We start from the raw sequence: 19,161 nt of genomic DNA on the forward strand, positions 1-19,161 counted from the left end.
CTAAAAGCCTGTGAAGTATTAACAAGTGAGTCCAAGGGAGAACATTGTAAAATTCAAAATAAATAAAGATCTTTCATAATAATAAAAAAAATTCCAACGCCCCCTAAAAAGGGAGTCCAAAGAAAACAAGGATATCTCCCTAAACATTAATTCTGACACACATTCCCTCACCTGTCAAAGATGCGGGCCTCCTTTAGGACATTTCCCAAATTAATGTAGGCATCGAGAAAATTGGGATCAAGAGTCACGGCCTAAAAATAATTGAAATACTTAGAAAATGTGCACTGTCCCATTTTGTAACAATTAGGTAAAATGTTTTCACAAGAACTCCTCAAATATAAGTTTCCTGAGTACAGGTAAACATAGTATCTTCAATTATGGGTACAAATTATTATATTCCCATCTCCTGCAATTTCATTTTTTACTACTCAGTAAATGATATATGACCCACATAGTCTACAGTTCTCATTTTACTGAGAAAGAATGCAAGGCCTCCAGAACCAAACCTTCTTAATCTCCTTTATTTCATTCCTTTCAATGAGAGATGCAACAATGAACCAAGGTTCCAAAGTAACTTATCTTGGAAACAGAATTTCCCCTCTCAGGAAAAAGATGAGTTACAGGAAAGAATGGTCCATTTTTTCAGGTGTGATATCACAAGGTTTTGCTTCACTCTTTTGCCAGGGTTTAAGGTACCAAGGGGGAGAGCAATTGTTGGAAGCAATTACAGTATAAGAAAAGAAAAATCTTTAAAAACATACAAAAGGGGCAGCTAGGTGGTGCAGTGGATAGAGCACTGGCCTTTAAGTCAGGAGTACCTGAGTTCAAATTCGGCCTCAGACAGTTAATATTTACCTTGCCTTGGGCAAGCCACTTAACCCCATTGCCTTGAAAAAAAAAATCTAAAAACAAAATAAAAACATACCAAAGGGGGGGCAGCTAGGTTGCACAGTGGATGGAGCATGGGCCCTGGTGTCAGTACCTGAGTTCAAAAGTGGCCTCAGAAACTTAATTACCTAGTTGTGTGACCTTGGGCAAGTCACTAAACCCTGTTACCTTGCAAAAACAAAACAAAAAAAAAAAAAAAAAAGAAAAACATACAAAAGAGAGAAGCAACTATCAGAAAACTAAAGTGAGCAAAGCAAAGCCTTGGGAATTATTACTAAGGGCAAAAAAAAAACCCCCAAAGATTTGCTTTTAAAGCTACTCTGGGTGAAAATGGATGATCCAAAAAAAATTTTAAAAAAATTTAAAAAAAAAATGGATGATCCAAGAAGGGTTAAGACTGATGCTTAGGGAGAAAGGGATTCCAATGGGCATCAGAGAAGGTAAAATCACTTTAAAGAAAAAAAAAAAGGAAGCTTTCTAAAACCATAGCTCTACTTAAGTCCTGGACAAATAAACAAATTATTAAAGGTGTAGTCTGTAAGGTTTCGATTTAACATTTCTTCCTTTGGATTGTTATCATCAGGAGAAAGCCACAGATAGAGATTAACTAAATCCTTGCAAACAAGATGTAGTGGGCTAAATAATACTATGCTTAAACAAACAAGGTTCAATGATTATACCAAAAAAGTGATGACTGGATCTTTTTTAACCTTGATGGAAGGTTGATAGAATGTCTTACCTATCTGCCCTTGCCCCTCAATCTGGTTCTAGAGGGAGAGGACCAAAGTTCAAGTCATTGCATCTCTAGGATTCTCTTTCCCAGAGGATAGATGATGGAGCCTGCTACCCACACCTCCTGACAAGGGGAGTAACTTAAAAACAGAATGGAACACATTTTAATTTGTAGGAACTTGTATTGCTTGATGATGGATGACTGTTACAAAGGTTTTATTTATCTTCTCTCTCAATTTGAGGGTTGGGAGTATAGAACAGGGGAGAAGGAGAAAGAGAGGGGGGGGAAAAAAGGTCATGGAAGTGTTTGTAATGTTCCAAATTGAGGGCCAAGAAAGGGTCATGGACAAGCAAAATTGCTGAACTCTATTATCTCTATAACTCTATATCTCTATATCTCTATAACTCTATAACTCTACTGGATGGAAATGATTTCAGGGCCCATCCACCACCCTCTCTTTTGGTTCCATGGGTATATGAGTTGATGCTTCAGATTCTTTAAGGAAAAAAAAAGAAAACTATAAAGCAGAAATAGAAGGTCTCTGAGCTTTTAATCTATAGTCTTATTCTCGATGGCAGTTTTATTATGGAGTCAAGGGGGAAAAGACCTTAGGGGGTATAGGAGAGTTGCCTTCAAGTAACTGAAAGGCTATTTTCTTGGTCCAAGAGGCAAGAATTAGGAAGAATAAGAAGAGAAGCAAAGAGGGAAAGTTTCCTTAACGATCACCACCATCCCAAAAGTGCAGTTGGCTTACCTGGGGTCATGTTGGCAAAGGTCATCACCCAAGAGATTAAAAACATGTGGAGATTCAGCTAAAGTTGGTCACCTAGCCACTAAATGGGTAATTCTTCAGCACCAACTTCCTGATGATTCCACCCATCAAGCACAAAGTGATGAAGTGTAGATAGGTAACAGACTAAAGTAATGCCCCGATTCTCTAACTTCATAGCTAACTAGTCCTTTCAGAAGAAGCACAAGAATCACAAGCCTCCTTGGAACAGCCTATTTGGGTTTGCAAGGAGAGAGAAATTGTAACCATTTGCAATAACCACTACCAAAATTACTGTATTATGCCTCTCAATGTGAGATCTACAAAGTTGGAAAATTCCATTAGTTTGAAAGAAAAATAACATTCCCAGAGTTATTATATTACTCACGATGTCCTAGAAATTGACATTTAAGAGTTATAGAAATCCAAATCCTGGAGTTTGGGGGAGACACTACACTGATGTAGCCCCAAGTGTAGGTAGTTACAAAGAAACATCTTTTAAGTAATATACAGAAGTTTGGTTGAAAAGAAATCAAAACTAAACCAAGCAGACATATTGGATTGTCTTAAGAGGTCCCTTTGCAGCTCAGACTCACTTCCTTGTCCAACTCAGCAACTTTGTTTGGAGGACATGGAATAGCCCAATTGCAAGGGAAATGGGCAAACAGTCACCATGGGGAGTCACTCCCAAAGCTCTGGCAAAAAGTCAAATGCCATGAACTGATCCTGAGTGAGATCAGCAGAACAAGAACATTGTACACCCTAACAGCAACATGGGGGCGATGATCAACCTGGATGGACTAGCTTGTTCCATCAGTGCAACAACCAGGGACAATTTGGGGCTCTCTGCGATGGAGAATGCCATCTGTATCCAGAGAAAGAACTGTGGAGTTTGAACCAAGACCAAGGACTATTACCTTTAATTTAGGAAAAAAAATCTGATATCTTATTGTTTTATACTTTATGTTTCTTCCTTAAGGACCTGATTTCTCTCTCATAACATTCAATTTGGATCAATGTATACATGGAAACAATAAATCTACATATAATAAATAACAATATACAATAAACTAAATAAAATCTTTAAAAAAAAAGTCAAATGCCAGTTAAACAAAGGGGCTAGACAAGTGACCTTTGGGATTTCCAAGCCTGGAGTGAAGTCAAAATTTGGGATCGCTCATTTTAATGCCTCCAGGAGACAGTATGTACACTTGAAAGAGCAGAATCAGAAGACCCGGTTCAAATCTCAACTCTGGTACTTACTTGGGCAAGCACTTCACCTCACTGGACCTCAATTCCTCACCTATAAAATGAGGTCACTCAACTATATACCCTCTTCAGTTCTTTCAAGCTCTGTATGTACATCATCTTTGGGCAAGAACTGGAGTGTGATAGTATTCCCAGGTGCTGATTCAGTCATTGGGTTACCTTTTAAAGAGGGGAAGGGAGAAGGCCTGGTATAAAAAGCCAAAGAGAATCAGCCCACATTTTATTTTACTTTTTATTTGTTTAAGGCAATGGGGTTTAAATGACCTGCCCAAGGTCACACAGCTAGGGAATCACCAACTGTCTTGAGGCCAGATCTGAACCTAGGTCCTCCTGACCACAGGGCCAGTGCTCTAACCACAGTACCACCCAGATGCCCCTGGCCCCCATCTTATTAAAGGAGTGGTGCCTTTGGGAGGAAATGCTCCACACAGATTTAAAGAGGTCGCCTGACACAATTGTATGGAAAATAAGCAAGAAAACTCCCTCTGATGCCCAGGCCCAAGTTTTGTCTCAGAAAATAGAAATTATCTTTCAAATGACCAATCATCTAAATCCAAAAGAATCTCTCCCAAATTGGGTTTGACCGAGTACAAGCAGCATTCATTTGGAAGTGCTTGGCACACACCACCATTCTCTGCCTTCTTTAAAAATCCACTTGAGGCAACTTAGGAAGAAGCATATGAACTAATGCAGGGCAAAAGGAGCAGTCCTAAGAGAAAGTGGGTTGGAATAACCACCTAAAGGAAAGGAGAAGAATTCTCAGACAACTAAGAGCATGGCTTTCATCTCATAGCATAATTTGTTTAGCTGGGCCCAAGGGACAGGGACCCTTAGTTTCCAGACCCTTGCTGTAACAGAACTGCTAGTTTTGTATACATGGGTCTTTTTCTTATTTCTTTGCTCTCTTTGGGTCATAGGCCTAGATATGCAGTAGTTTTATTTTAAAAGTCTTTATTAAAATTTAATACAATGATAACATAATAGCCTAAGTTCTGAATTGTTTTTGTTTTGTGTCTTTTTCAAGTGTTTGGTTGATATAAGTTTCTTTTTTTTTTGATTTGGCATTTCCATCACTATCTCTAAACAAATTATGGTATATGAAGGGAAAGAAAGGGTTCTTTGATGATAAGAAACTCAGACTTGCAATCAGAGCTCCCGGGTGATGGGAGCAGAAACAGAAAAATTTATACGATGATAACAACTCTGAAAGACTTAGGAAGGCCACCCAGGATTCCAGAGGCCTGAACTAGAAGTCAGCTCCCCACCCACCTCCTGCCACAGAGAGGAGAGATGGATTCGGGCATGTGACAGATATTTTCAGACACAGCCAATGTGGGAATCTGTTTGGCTTGACTATGTCTATTTCTTACATGGGTTTGGTTTGCCAATTGGAGGGGGGAGAAAGGAAGGCTATCAATGGGCCGCTAAAGAAAAACAGGGTCACTGCAGAACTTTTTTTTAAAAAGATGCACAGAGGAGAACAGAAGCCAGAAGGAAACAGAAGCAAGATAGTAACTTGATGGCGGCTAAAGACAGAAGACAGTGCCATGTTCAAATGATTATATAATTCAAAGGAAAACCAAGCTGTACGGGAGAGATTCAAAGTTAGATGTACAATCCATTCTATAGTCTACTTTGAACATAGAAAAGCTCAGAATAAAACAAACTGGGCTGGGTTGTATGTAAAGGATTCCCTGAGCTAAGATCGAACAGGATGCCCAGATGAGTACAGATGACAGAGGACCTTGAATGCCAACTTAAGATGCTGGCCTTCATCACCACAGCACCAGAGGGTTTCTGAGCAGAGTGTAACAACTGATTTAAGGGACAAGTCCATATGACCTTGAATTCAAATCTGGCTTCAGATACTAGCTCTCTGAACTTGTACAAATCACTTAACTTGCTTGCCTCATTCTCCTGAACTGTTCCCAAAAAAAAAAAAAAAAAAAAAAAAGGAAGAGGAGGGTGGTGTGGTATTGGAATAGCATCTACCTCCAAGGCTGTGAGGATAAAAGTGAAAATATCTGTCATCAAGTCATTTGTGTCATTAAAGTGCATCAGAGGGGACCTAGGACTACATCCTCAGCATAAAAATCAGACCCACCTGTGGACAGATTACTAATCAATTCGGAGCTACTTGAAATGGCTCGAGATAGAATTCTCACTAAAGAGTGAATGGGCCTTATGCTATCTATACTGAGGGATTGCTACATTAGAGATGCAGTGAATGTCTAGATATGTGTGCATGTGAATTGATGGATCCATATATATACATAGAACATCAGGACACACTCCCCCCCCCCCCGCCCCCCAATCTAGACAGTGAGACAATCAGTGTATACAGTTTATTAACAGATTCAAGTGTCAGGTTTTCTGGATATGTAGATACTTTAGAAAGGAACAGTTCAATGACTTACCTTTTCAAAATGATGAATTGCCAGCCAAATCTCCCCTTGGGCATTAAAAACACAGCCAAGATTACTCCAAGCTACTGCAAAGTTTGGTTGCGTCTCAATTGCTTTCAAGTAACATGCCTTGGAAGGGTTAATGAAAGAAGAAAAAAGATGGGAGGGGAAAAGGTATAGGGAAAGGGGAAAATTTGTAAAGAAAAAAAAAGATCAAGGGGAAAAAAAAAGTCGATGTCAGTATTCCTTCTCTGACCGGCCAAAAGTGACCCTGCAGCATAGGCTCGCTTGCGCCAAAACTAAATTGCGCTGCCACAGCTGGCTGTTCCTGCGCCTGCGCCAACCAGAACCCAAGTACAAACCACCATGTTCAGTTCTGCCAAAGAAGGATGAACCTTTCAGCTGGGAACTCACCTGGAAAGCCAGTTGCCTCAAGTCCAGAGCTGGACTTCTCTCACTCACCATTGTTTCTCTTCCCGACTCCTGGGCCTGCTTATTATCAATAGAAAAATCTTCTTCTGGGGGTCAGCAAATCAACCGTTCTCCCCAATATTAAAGAATCTTTCAGCAAAACCCAAATCAAGCAACAGGGGCTTTCTTCCTTCTCTAATGTCTCCTCATGTAAAGAACTAAGCCATTCCCTTCCCCAGTCAGCCACATCAGGCCAAACTTCTAGCTAGGCTCTACTTCAACTGGGCCCACCCCCAGAGGGGTCAGAAGGCTAAAACCTCACATGACAGGAATGTACCTGGGTTGAGGTCCCTGTAATGCGAGCGCAAACATCGCTAGCGGCTCCTAACAGCATTGCGCTGCGCCATCGCTGCGACTGCTGCTGCTGCTGCTGCTGCGCTTCGCGGAACACCCTTAGGCCACAGCAAACGGCCAACGAGATCCATTAATCTACTAGACAGGCCCACAATGCATGTTTGTTGGTGATGAGATCAGCTTGACTCAAAAATGCTGAGGCTAAAACCCAATTTGGTCCAAAAAGGCTACAGAATAGGACTGAGGGAGCCAGTCAATCAGATTACTCATCTAGTCAACCGTTCACCGGGGGTTCATTCGCACGCATAGCGCAATAACGCTGCGCAGCCTTTGCGCTACTGCAGGGTCACAGCGCGTCATCAGAAGAGCAGAACGCTGCAATCCAAACAAAGAAGAAAAAAGGAAAAAAAAATGAACAACAAGGAGAGTTAGAAGCTTTTACTAGTAAATTATCTCCAATTAATTTTTAATAGTTTAATTTACTTTTAACTTTATTTCTTTGAAAGAATTGTGGCTAAAGTATAAAACATTCTCTTACATTACTTGCTTGTAAATAAAATAGTTTTAAGCTTTTTCTGAAGCCACAAGACAGAAGATTCAGGCATGGAGGCAAATTGTTTTGCTGTGGCAGTTACAAACCCGTTACCATATTTCTCATCATGTGACTTTTCGGTGCGTTCCTTGCTGGAAGAGGAGGAGGAGGTGTGTGTCTGCCCTAGATCCAGGCCTCGAGCTCCCTTCAGCGAGGCACCTTACGCATGGAATAGGAGGTTTCACCCACCTGAAACCTTCTAAATACAATATCAATGGTGAAAAACCAAAAACAAGAGAGAAAATAAAACAAGATCATTAGTAAAAGTTCAACAAAGCAATTGAAATTCTTTGGAAATGTCTACAACATATGGGAATGAGGACAGTCTCAGTCTGTAACATGGGAGTCATGCAGAAGGGAGAGGGTTAATCAGGACTATTGCATACAGCAGAGGGGTGGGGTGGGGGCTGGGAAGGTGGATGGGACGGGGGCTTTGCTGGAAGAAAGGCTCTGAAATTTCTGTAAAACAAATTTGCTCTAGCTACAAAGAAGTTGCTGGCTTGAATTTTTAAATGCACTGATTACAAAAGAAATACATTGCATTTCACTCCATAGTTGTCTTGTTTATTCCTAAGGTCTCACAAAAACAGTTTAACGCTTTTCAAACTAGGTGTCTCCAGAGCTCTGAAATAAAGAAGTCAGCAACCTAAGGCAGGCGCAGTGTCTCAGCCTAAACCAGTCTCTAAAGCTGCAGTGAAGTGCAATTCGTGTTAGCTGTCCGCTTGGTGGGATGAAAATGAACGGGGCCTGGAAGATCTCCTCCCAAAATCACCAACGAGGCATCTTTTCCACTTGTTTTTTATCAGTCAGATGGAATTCATAGGGTGGAAACCTATGTCGGTTCATCCAAATGGCTGGTATCATGAATTTATGAACCCAGTGCTTTTTACCGTCAGATGGTCTCCCTACAATGAGGTGATCAAACAGACAGCTACGCTGCGCATACACTCCACGCATCAGCATGCGCGTGGGGCTCAGAGCAACAGGTGGGAGTTGCAGAGGCGCTCTGGTTTCTCCCCACTCCTCACCCCTGCAGCGCGGTTGGTTGCGTAAGGTGGCTTGTAACAAGACAATTAATTGCATTTGGTAATTTCTGTTTGAAATAAGGCCAAAAGCTTTCAAACCCAACCTGATATTCAAATTCTCATCCTTTGGAAACAAAGACTGCTAAAAGCCACCTTTCCACTTTAGCAAGTTTTCTTTCGATCAGTCCATTTCCCAAACAAACCAGCTTCGTCCTTCTGCCCTTTGACGTTTTTGGAAAGGGAGTAAGGCCAGGGAGAGAGAAGGAAAGAAGGGAGGGAAGGAGGAGGCTAAAGAGAGGGAAAACAGAAGGACTGGAAAGAGGTGGGGAGGGGGGAGGAAGGGAAGGGACGCGCCAATCATTCAATTTGGGATCATTTACCAGCCTTTCTTCCACTGTCAAAAGGGGTAGGTGGGGAGGAGGGGAGGGAGGTTAAAGAATACGAAGTTGAAATGTGCCAGTATATTAACAGGGTATCATTTGGATGACTTTCTTCTCCACTTACAAGCCACAAAGTGCTGCACTTTCAATGGCCCCTGCAGCACTGCTCATCACCAGCAGGCAAGTCTCAGATTTGAAGGAATCTTATTTATTCCCAGTTAAGATGCTGCTGGAGCCCAATCATATAAGGGGAGCTAGCTCAGCAGAAGGGCTCCACAATGTTCGGGTCCTCATTTTACCCCCATATTTAGAGCAGGAGCGCCAAAATTTGGCCTTGCTCTAGGCTCAGGCCATTCAGGCTCTCAAGCTTTCCTCAGTTTCACAGGACTGTTTGTGAAGATAGCTCAATGAAGATTTGAAGATTTGGCAAAGAGTACATTCAAGTTTTCAAAACGCTGATGTTTAAATGCATTCTAATGATCACCTACCTTGGCTTCTTCCAAGCGACCCAGGGCTTTGAGCAGGTTCCCCAGGTCACTGCGAACACAGTACAAATCCTAGAAATCAGAGACATTTTATCATTAACTGAACTCCAGTGGCGTAACTTCAGAAACCTTGCAATAACATTTCGGGAGTTCTACGGTTCGATTCTATCCAGTCACTTAGGGTGGAAGCAGAAAATCAGTTAAGTAAATAGCTTCTCTGCCCCTCAAAAGATCAGCTGTCATAAACCAAATAACCAGATTCAAGACAATTTAATTATCCGTTATAAGCAAGGCAGTGTTGAATCACACCAAAGATTGCACTTCCACTAAAACAGAACAATCTGTGAGACAAAAAATAACTAGAACCTAGGCTTCCTAGATAAGTTTAGAAACTTAACCATTATACTTAGCCATCAGGCAAGAATAAATCATTCAATTCCTTGTCCTCATTTTCCCCCTGCTGCTTACCACTGTATTATTCATTCGCCCTCTCAGTGCAAGGCCAGTGGGCAGCTAATGGGGGGCAACTACCATTGACAACTATTGATCCTGCTCCTTAAGAGAAACTTGTGGCTCACCTGATACATTCCTCCAAACTGGAGTGCAGGGTGTCATTAAGGACTATTTCTACCATTTGTCCTATTTTACACAAACAACCTGACCCATAAATGGCCCTGCCTTAATTAAATATCCTAGCAACTGTCATCCAAGAACTAGTATTTTCACTGTGCCATGAGTGGGACACTATGCACGGTACTGATTTCTGAATTGTTTCTCAGCATCAGCAAGTCTTAACTAGAAGCCAAGATGAGGAAAGGGAGAGGCTCTGCCCTTAAAGCACAAGCTGCCACACTAGCATGATCTCCTGATTAAGCCAACTTAAGACTTTGTTTCAGGGTTTCGGCAGGAGATCATTTTAGTAGGGTGGCATAGATGTCCACAACAAGAGAATTCCTTGGAGAGGATTTATAACGATGCTTTGGATACCCTTCCTTTCGCCACATTTCTCCAGCATGCCTACCCAAATCATCCTGCCTTGGTATCTGGTGCCTCATTTATGTTAGTATCCAGTCTCATTAGATCATAAGCAAAACACCCCATTAGTTTTTCTAAACTCCAGAGCTTCGATCAATGTACATCTAGTAGGCACTCAGATATTTACTGACCTTGGAGACATGTGCTAAACTTAACCAACAGCAGCAAAAGCATAGAAATGAATGGTTCTCCGGAGCTCAGCTGACAAAGAGCTCCTTACACTTATGACATCAGGATGCCAAAACAATGCTCAATGAACTGGTCACTGGAAGGAGGGGAATCACAGGAACAGCAGCAAAAGCACTGAGGACAACCTCATAATGTCCATTACCGCTTGCTGAGAAATGACCACAAATCAGACCCATCACTTCCATGATCAAGACTGTTAGGAAAAGCCCCTTTACAATGCCAGGCTTTGTATTCCCAGCACATCGATGCACCAAACCTTAAAAGGAGCTTTGAAAAGCTGATGATGCAAAAGGCAAAAATCAAACAGCTCAGTGGATGGGGGCAATTTTTCCAATCAAGTCAAAAATCAGGCCCAAATGTGACAAACCTTTTCATTAAAAATGAAATACCCCTAAGTTACAAGTTACCTAGGTCACTCACTGCTCATAAAAATAAAGCACTTTTATGACTGTCAGTCATTAATCCTGCCTTTCTTTGCCAATGCAAAAATCAAAATTGTCTTGAGTGTCTTGGATCATTTAGAGGCAGCTGGTGGCACAGTAAATAGAATACTGGAACTGGGGCAGCTAGGTGGCGTAGTGGATAAGGCACCGACCTTGGAGTCAGGAGTACCTGGGTTCAAATCCGGTCTCAGACACTTAATAATTACCTAGCTGTGTGGCCTTGGGCAAGCCACTTAACGCCATTTGCCTTGCAAAAAAAAAAAAAAAAACCCTAAAAATACTAGAACTGGAGTCAGGAAGACAGGAGCTCAAATGCAGTCACAGACACTTACTAGGCATGTGACTCGAGGCAAGTCACTTAACCCATGGATCTGACTCATTTCCTCAACTGTAAACTGGGGATCAGAACAGTACCCTCCTCCTGGGATTATTGTGAGGATCAAATGAGATCATCGTGTTTGTGAAGTGTCCAGCAAAGTGTTAAATAAGCACCATATAAATGTAACAATTGCTCTGCAAAGTCAGTGAGTGATATCTTGGACCCATGAGGCACTGGTAATATATCAAGCTTTACAGATCAGTCAGTCAAGGTCACTAAAGCAACTGAGGTTGCCCAAAACATTTATTTGTGATGAATAATCACAAAAAGTTGAAATCAGGTCAAGGTTGCCAATCCACCCCAGGGGAAACAAGCAGGTCCTTTCCTGGGTCATGGGGTTTGAGTACTGCATGAGACCATCCAGGACCTGACTTTCTTTAGAGACATTGTTCAGCTTCTCTGGCAGGGAAGGACAGATTTCTGTTGAGTTTTGCACTAATGGGCTGGTCCTTCAAAAATCACAGTTCTCTTCCTAACATCTCCTTTTCTCATCATCTCATTTCCATATTAGTCTCAAGAGTTGGAAAGCACCTATTTTTTAAGGCAACTTATTCTGGAATAGGAAACACCACCACTCATCCCCCCCCACCCCATTTAATAAACAATACCACTCCACTATTGGGCATGTAGTTGTCACATGAATCTTCCAGGATTGAAGACCTGGCAATCCAGGTTCACTCTGAGAGTCTGGTGTTTTTCTTTTATTGTGTTCAAATATCTCTCTACAACCTATCGCTCTTAGTTTTGCCTTCCCAAATCAAATAAGAAGTCTAGTTCAGGTCTTTAGTTGCCAGTACTGATAACAGCAGAGTATGAAGGCTAAGGTCTTCTTCATTTGCTGACTTGACAGAATGAGAATCCAAAGAGCCAGTGACTAGTATAATGAAGATAAGAGTAGAGGTATTAGAGGAATTCTCTTCCAAATGACTGGCAGGTCTTCAGCTATATGAAGACAACAATCACATGCCATTTTTTTTGCCAGTCTGCCAGCTCCAGTTCCTTGTAATCTAGCCTCATTTGAAAGCATAGTTTCCAGTCTCCCACACCATCCTAGATGTACCTTAGCTTGTTAAAAATACTTTAAAGGCAGCACACAGCCCTGAAGACAATACTCAGACAGTTTCTAACATCAGGGTAGCTTAGAAAGAGACTACCCCCTCCCTCTTTATGGCCACTAGATCTGGGGCATCCTTATACTCACAGAGTATTGTTTTCTGGATTCATTCAGTCAGCACTTACCTTATATATAATGCCTTATATTGCTAGTGCTAGTTCTACATGTCATGACTCCTCAATTAGCTTGCAAAGACCTGGAGAGGAAGGGCTCTCTCTCACACTTCTTTTTATCTTTTACAGGACGGATGTACAATGAATCTGGTGACTGATTTTCAATTATAAGGAAAAATATGGGGACTAAACAAAAAGTCACGTGAACTCTTTTCACTTCATTAGCAATTCTACCTTCTAGGCAGGCTGGATATGACAGAATGAGGAAAAAAACGGATCTCTTATACTTTGACATCACTTTTTTAAAGAAATTTCAGAGGCAATGCAGATTTTCAGGTACTGCCCCAAAATCACTTAGAAGCTGAAGTGTATAGAACATAGTCACCATTAGCAGTATAATCCTGTGAGGAAGGCAGGCGAGCAGCAATCCAATTTTAGAGGTAAATAAAGCATACAATGTAAGTGACTTTTAAGTCACTTATGCAACTAATTTGAACCCTTAAATTAATTAGTAGCACCACTAGACCAAATTTCCTACCTACTAGCTCCTATCTGGCAGATAACAAAGATTTGCCCCGACTCAAACCTTGCCCCCCCATTACAGAATTTTTAAGATCCAACTAGATGGATGGAGCCAGTTCATTGAACAGTTGTGTTACAAATGAAATGTGTTTATTAAACTGATGTATGGCCAGATTTCCATAATCACCATCACAAAGATTTAGCATCCCCAAGCTAACTATTGTCATTGCAATTGTTCTATAGTGAGGGACTTCAGACATCTACTTGGATGAGAGAATTTTCCAGAATTCATCAAGACTTACCAGAATGACCTATAAGAAGAATTGTGCATATTTCAATGTCTGGTCCCTTGCCTATCACACTAGACAAAGCATCCCTAGCAAGGGTTGGATTTTATCTTTCTCATTTTCTGCTTATTAGAGGAATTTTCTTATTTAAGAGCCCAGCTTAAAGGAACTGTGTTCATTTCCTAGAAAGACCCCATTCCTAAACACAAAAAGTTGTTTTGGTTTTGCAGTGGAGCTCCCCAAAGCAGCTTCTTGGGTTTCTGTGGGAGTAAGATAGGCACTACCAAATTCTACTCACAGGATTGTACTGAAGGGCAGACACATAAGCTTGCACTGCCCCTTCCATGTCTCCTGCAGCAACCAAAGCGGCTGCCAGATTAATATAGCCATCGATGAAATCAGGTTTGAGACGCAGTGCATGTCGGTAATGCTCAATAGCTTCCTGCAACTGTCCACGCTCCTTGTACACGTTTCCCAAATTGGAATAGGCTTCTGCCAGAAGTGGGTTCTGCTTAATGGCCAAAGTGCTAAAATGAGCAGACCTGGAAGAAGAGAGAAGAACAGTGAGGAGGAGGAGGAGGAGGAGGAGGAGGAGGAGGAGGAGGAGGAGGAGGAGGAGGAGGAGCTCAAAAGACACATATCCTGAAGCCCAACCTGCCCTACCACCTCAAGCCCACAGTATCAGAGTGTAACTCATTGGCAAAGTTGGGCTCCATAATGGACATACCAAAAGCCAAGCTCTTCTGGCTTCCTCCAAGGGCATTACGTGCCAATTATCCACATAACTGGGAGGCACTTGGGAATCACATAACTTTAAAAACAAGAAAAGCACATTCAGAAGCCTGGGTTGGGGGGAGAGCTATAGGGGACAACTCCACTATTCAGTCTCTATTCTTCTAAGTACAGCATGATCTTCTACTTAAGCTGATCATAGATTCTCAGGAAATCAAGTGTTAATGAATCGAATTTTCAACCTAGATGTTGAGCATTCACAACCTTACATGAGTAGAAGAATGGTTTTGGAAAGGATCATGTTATCACGAAGTAATATGGAATCCAGGTGTACTCTGGTTTCCCAATCACAATTTAACCCATTCAATTTCTTATTCATTTCTGGGTCAAATTCCTTACATAGATATAGGACCTGTCCCAGACAGATCCCTATAGATGTTGGTATAGTTTGTATAGATATACAAACTCCATGAGCTAGCCATTCAACTGCACATCAGTCAGGATGATAGGTGCTGATTTAGTTTGTCTTTCCTACAGAGATGGGTTGCTTTCTTCTCAACATTTTATATCTCTCACCAAGGAGAATATGTGATAGTTTCAGACCATCCTCTATGGTAGTGTCAAATATGACAAGGTGACCCCAAGAATCATCTGGCCTTTCCTCTGATCCTGGAGCTAACCCTGAGTGTCTGTATAGTCTTTTTTTTTTAAGATTTTATTTATTTTATTTTAATTTTTTTTTTTTTTTTTTTTTAGTTTTTGCAAGGCAGTGGGGTTAAGTGTCTTGCCCAAGGTCACACAGCTAGGTCATTATGAAGTGTCTGAGTTCACATTTGAACTCAGGTATTCCTGATTCCAGGGCTGGTGCTCTATCCACTGCGCCACCTAGCTGCCCAAGATTTTATTTATTTTGAGTTTCACAATTTTTCCCCTAAGCTTACTTCCCTCCCCCACCCCCCAGAGAAGGCAATTTGCCAGTCTTTACATTGTTCCCATGGTATTGAGTAGTCTTCTTTAATGAGGATGTGGAATGTGAGCAAAAACTATTCCAATTTCACCCTCTTATTCTTGGTACCCCAGAGTGATTAACATATAGTACTTAATAGGTAGATTTCCATTCTAATATAATCCCAAAGGTCAGCATGCAAGGAACCCTAGACCCCTGTGTCAAGACAGCATTTATGATATCCTGGCATAATTATTTTACTTGTTCCTTAATTCAATTCAGCCCAGGTTCAAATGTCTGGTTTAGTAGTAACTCTCATTTCAAGTCTCTATATGCTTCCTTTCATGCCCATTTCCCCTCCCTCCCTACCATGACAGACCTTTCAAGTATCAAAGGAAGTAGCAGTAAGACCAATTTGTAACCTGAAAAGGAAACAATGGCCCCAGGTGGTGAAGTCTGCAAAGTTTAGCCCTTTAGCCCTCCCCTCCCCAACTGTTTCTACCGATAAACATGAAGAGCAGCTGTGAGTGGTGCCTTCCCCCTGAGGAGTATTAGAGTGAAACAAAGTAGCTCGGAAGTATTTTGGCATCCAGGTGTGAAGGACAAGTGAGCCATAGCTCGGCTTCCGGCTGGCTTGGTAAAAATGGGAGATTCTTGAATTTCAGTACCTGGGGGATAAAGGCAAGTCTCCTACCTGTCCAGTCTTCGACACTGGAAGTGTATGGACGATAGTAATAAAAGCACCCCAGTGTTATCTGGCTCTTGTCTCCATAGCTGCATGCAGTGTCTCTCAGCTGCCTCAAAGTCTCCTGCCTGATATTCTCGATGAGCCAACTCAGCTAACCCTTAGGAGGAAAGCATACATATTTCATTGGTTTTGGAGAATCACCAAATCGTTCTTTTTTATGGGGGAAGGGGCAGGGGACACACAAAACATTAAAAAAAAATACAAAGCACAAACCACAAAAAAGAGAAAAAGAAAAATGGGGCAAATCAAATGAAAAGATCAAAACTCTTGAAGTTAAATAAAGCACTAGCATGTCCTAACTCTACCAATGCCTGCTCTCCCCGGCCCTTCTGCATCTGCAACATAAAATTACTGTGTCAGGACTGTACCCAGGACTTTATTTTTTTCAGACTACTTGACAAGATATCAGGTCAATATTCAGGTGCCAGAAATTAGTCCCAAGTTATTTTTAGATCTTTTTTTAGAACAGACACTAGGTGCCATTGGATTCTAGGAGCTATTTCTGGAGTTTCCTCTAGATTGACAGTCCTCCCAACCTTACCATCTTTCAACATTGGGTTCTAGGAAGAAACAAGATAAAACCATGTAGTTCTGAAACAGATGGAAAAACGTTTAATGATATTGGCTGGAATCATCTTTGTGGGTCAGTGTGCTTCTTAGGGAATTTTTCTCACATGCTTTCCCCAAGGAAGGTTTCTGGGGTTTGCTCAATGTCTTCTGGAAAATAGCCAATTCCAGGTGAAAGACAGAAAGTCAAGCATGAGACTGTCATCGAGTGGGGTCGGGGGAACAGCAGAGAGAGAGAGCTAACTTCGAGCTGAAACTGAGATTTTTGAGGCAGTTCAATAAGCCCAGATTCTGGAAGTAGGTCAGCCAAGTGTTTTAGATCAGGGCCCGGGGTCTCTCAGACCGTGTCCGCATACATCGACCTGTTGCGAGGGGTCCCCGGTGAATGCCAGGCTAAGGGAGCCCTCAGAAATCTGAGTAGCCAATAGCCGGGACGGTGCTCGATTCCTAGAGGCCACCTTGGGTGTTCCCCCCCACCGGCCGAGGCAGAGGGCCCCGGTGAAGCAGCCTGCCAGAGCTTTGGTTCGGGTGTGAGGCATGAACTTGGCTTTCTCCGGGGCCCAAACTGGGTGAGCCCCAACCCCAGCCATCATGGCGCCTCTCCAAGAGCCCTCCACGAGGACCTTTTTGGCCGCGCACTCGGGAGGACCCAAGGCCAAGGGCCATCTATGGGCATGTGTAGGGCCAGAGCAAGAAAGTGGGGGGGGGGGAGTCTGCCTGTTCTAGCAGCTGCCCGAGAGGCCAGCCCCAAAGCATCGAAGGGGCAAGAGTCGCTGGATAAGTGCCCTGGCCCCCTCCCCCACGACCACATGGGGCGGGGAGAGAACGTGCTCCGGCCACGGGCAGCTTCAGCCCCGTTCCCGGGCTCCAGGGCTCCCTCCCTTCCTCATCAGCCCCAAAGGGCGGCGGCGGGGGAGGGGGGGAGAATGGCTCGACCCACCACTTTTCGGACTCCAGGGAGGGCCTGGAGCCTCGGGGGGCTATTCCTCTGCGGCGCGGGTCCCTGCACGGGTCAGCATGGAGGGGGGCTGAGAAGGGAGACGGGAGCAGCCGCGTCCGGGACCGCGGCTAAGCGATCGGGGCTCCCGGCTGGGCTCAGTTAACAAAGCGGGCGGCGAGGCGGCTGCTGGGACCCAGGTGGGCACAAGTCAAATGGCCCTCGGCCAGCCAGGAAGCTCGGGGCGGGGGGGGGTGAGGGCTGCCAACTTCAGCCGCTAAGGAACGGGCACCTCAGGGTGCGCTGCCCGATCGGCTGCAGGGCGGGGTGGGGCCCGCCGCCCCTGGAAATTTCCTCCTCTCTCCCCAGCTCCCCCCTCCCGCTCCCTCCGGAGGGGAGCCGCCTGGCCAAGCTGCCCCCACCGCCCGCGCCTCTGCCACACCCCGCCACCCCCAAGAAGGGGGGGTGCGGAAAGGGCAAGGAAGGGCGGCCGAGCGGGTCGGGGGGGGGTGGCCGCGGAGCCGGTGACTGGCAGCGGCTCCGGGCCCGGCGCCAAGGCGCTGTGCGGGGAGCTGCCTCAGTGGAGGCTGCGGGGCGCGGCATGAAAGGGGCTTGGGGGGGAAGCCGCGGTTGGGGGGGGCTGTCCGGCGCCGGCGCCCCGGGGTGCGCGCCAGGTACCTGTGCTGTCGGCCACGTTGCCCACCGAAGACGCCATCGGGAGCCTCCAGAGGGAAGGCGGAGCAGGGGGAGCCCCGCGCCGCCGCGTCCCGCCGCCGGCGGGGCGGCCTCCGAGGCCGGCGACGCGGAGGGCCGGGCGGCGAGCGGCAGGGCGGGTGGAACGCCGCAGCCAGCGGCTGCTTTCAGTCGAGCACCGCTGCGCCGGGTTACCTCCGCTGGGGGCCTGGGCTGGCGGGTGCTCGAAATGGCGGCAGGGCTGGCGGCTGGCAACCCGAGACAACACCGGCCGGATCTAGTTGCGGCCGCCAAAGAGTCCCTGGGCGGAGGCGGCGGCCCCGGGGCCCCCTCGGTAGGCGCTACCGGGACGGCCGCAGCACAGGCGGAGCCTTCCGCGGCCCGGGGGGGAGGGGGGACGGGCATTGCGACAAACGGGAGGTGGGGCGGGGCGCATGCGTGTCCCTGGGGCCCCCCGGGCCCGGCTTCGCGCCCGAACCTTCGCGCGGCCTCCGGGAGCCAGGCCCCGACGCGCCGCGGCGCCAGGGAGCGGAGACTGAGCCGACGGCAGGGCGGGGTCTCGGTGACAGCCCGCGAGGCCACGCGGTGGCGCTCCCCCCGGCGCCCCGGCCGTCCTCTGCGGTCCCCTCCCGGCCTGCCCCCCCCCCCCCCCCCCGCCACCGCCCTGCCCTGGGCTTCGTCATTCCCCCCCCCCCCCCATTCCCCGCCGGGACTGGGCCCAGGAGAAGGAGGATGAGGAAGGCCGGCCCAACCCCGCGCCACCCGCTCCATTTGGGCCGGCCCTGGCTCCCCTCCCCTCCCCCGGGAATGGGCACCGCTGGGGAAGTTGAGGCGAGAGACCCAAAGAGAATGGAAGGCGGGCCGGGGCTGCCGAGTTCTGGTGTCTTCAGGGAAGAAAGGGGAAGTCAGGCCTGGTGGGCAGGGGAGGGGCCCAGGAGACTGGGGAGAGAGGCTGGGAGAGAAGCAGATCGGCAGGAGCAGCAGGAGCAGCAGGCTGAAGGCCTCCCCAGAGCCCCATGGGGGGGGCGTCTGGGACACCAGGGCCGGCCGGCCAGTGACCTTGAAGCGGGCTGGCCAGAAGACTTTGTGCTGGGATGGGACCAGAGGCCAAAGGACTGGGGCAGGAGGGAAAATGCAGATAGGGC

The 19,161-nt window shown here is 45.5% G+C and overlaps 1 protein-coding gene across 5 annotated transcripts in view; it reads right to left on the minus strand.

The window, feature by feature from the left end:
• OGT (O-linked N-acetylglucosamine (GlcNAc) transferase) overlaps window positions 1–18,109 on the minus strand; it is a 36,777-nt gene extending 18,668 nt beyond the window's left edge. For 2 of the 5 annotated variants that reach the window (XM_074206751.1, XM_074206750.1), the window contains exons 1-6: window positions 18,002–18,109; window positions 15,766–15,916; window positions 13,692–13,935; window positions 9,315–9,383; window positions 6,077–6,193; window positions 172–251 (exon numbers count right to left, since the gene is read on the minus strand). In XM_074206751.1, the coding sequence (XP_074062852.1) occupies window positions 172–251; window positions 6,077–6,193; window positions 9,315–9,383; window positions 13,692–13,935; window positions 15,766–15,916; window positions 18,002–18,038 (698 nt within the window). In that variant the 5' untranslated portion in view covers window positions 18,039–18,109. The other 3 variants (XM_074206752.1, XM_074206753.1, XM_074206754.1) reach the window with 3 other exon arrangements.
• Between the last annotated feature and the right edge of the window lie 1,052 nt (window positions 18,110–19,161).

The sequence above is a fragment of the Macrotis lagotis genome, chromosome X, assembly GCF_037893015.1.
Source record: "Macrotis lagotis isolate mMagLag1 chromosome X, bilby.v1.9.chrom.fasta, whole genome shotgun sequence".
In the NCBI taxonomy this organism is placed as follows: domain Eukaryota; kingdom Metazoa; phylum Chordata; class Mammalia; order Peramelemorphia; family Peramelidae; genus Macrotis; species Macrotis lagotis.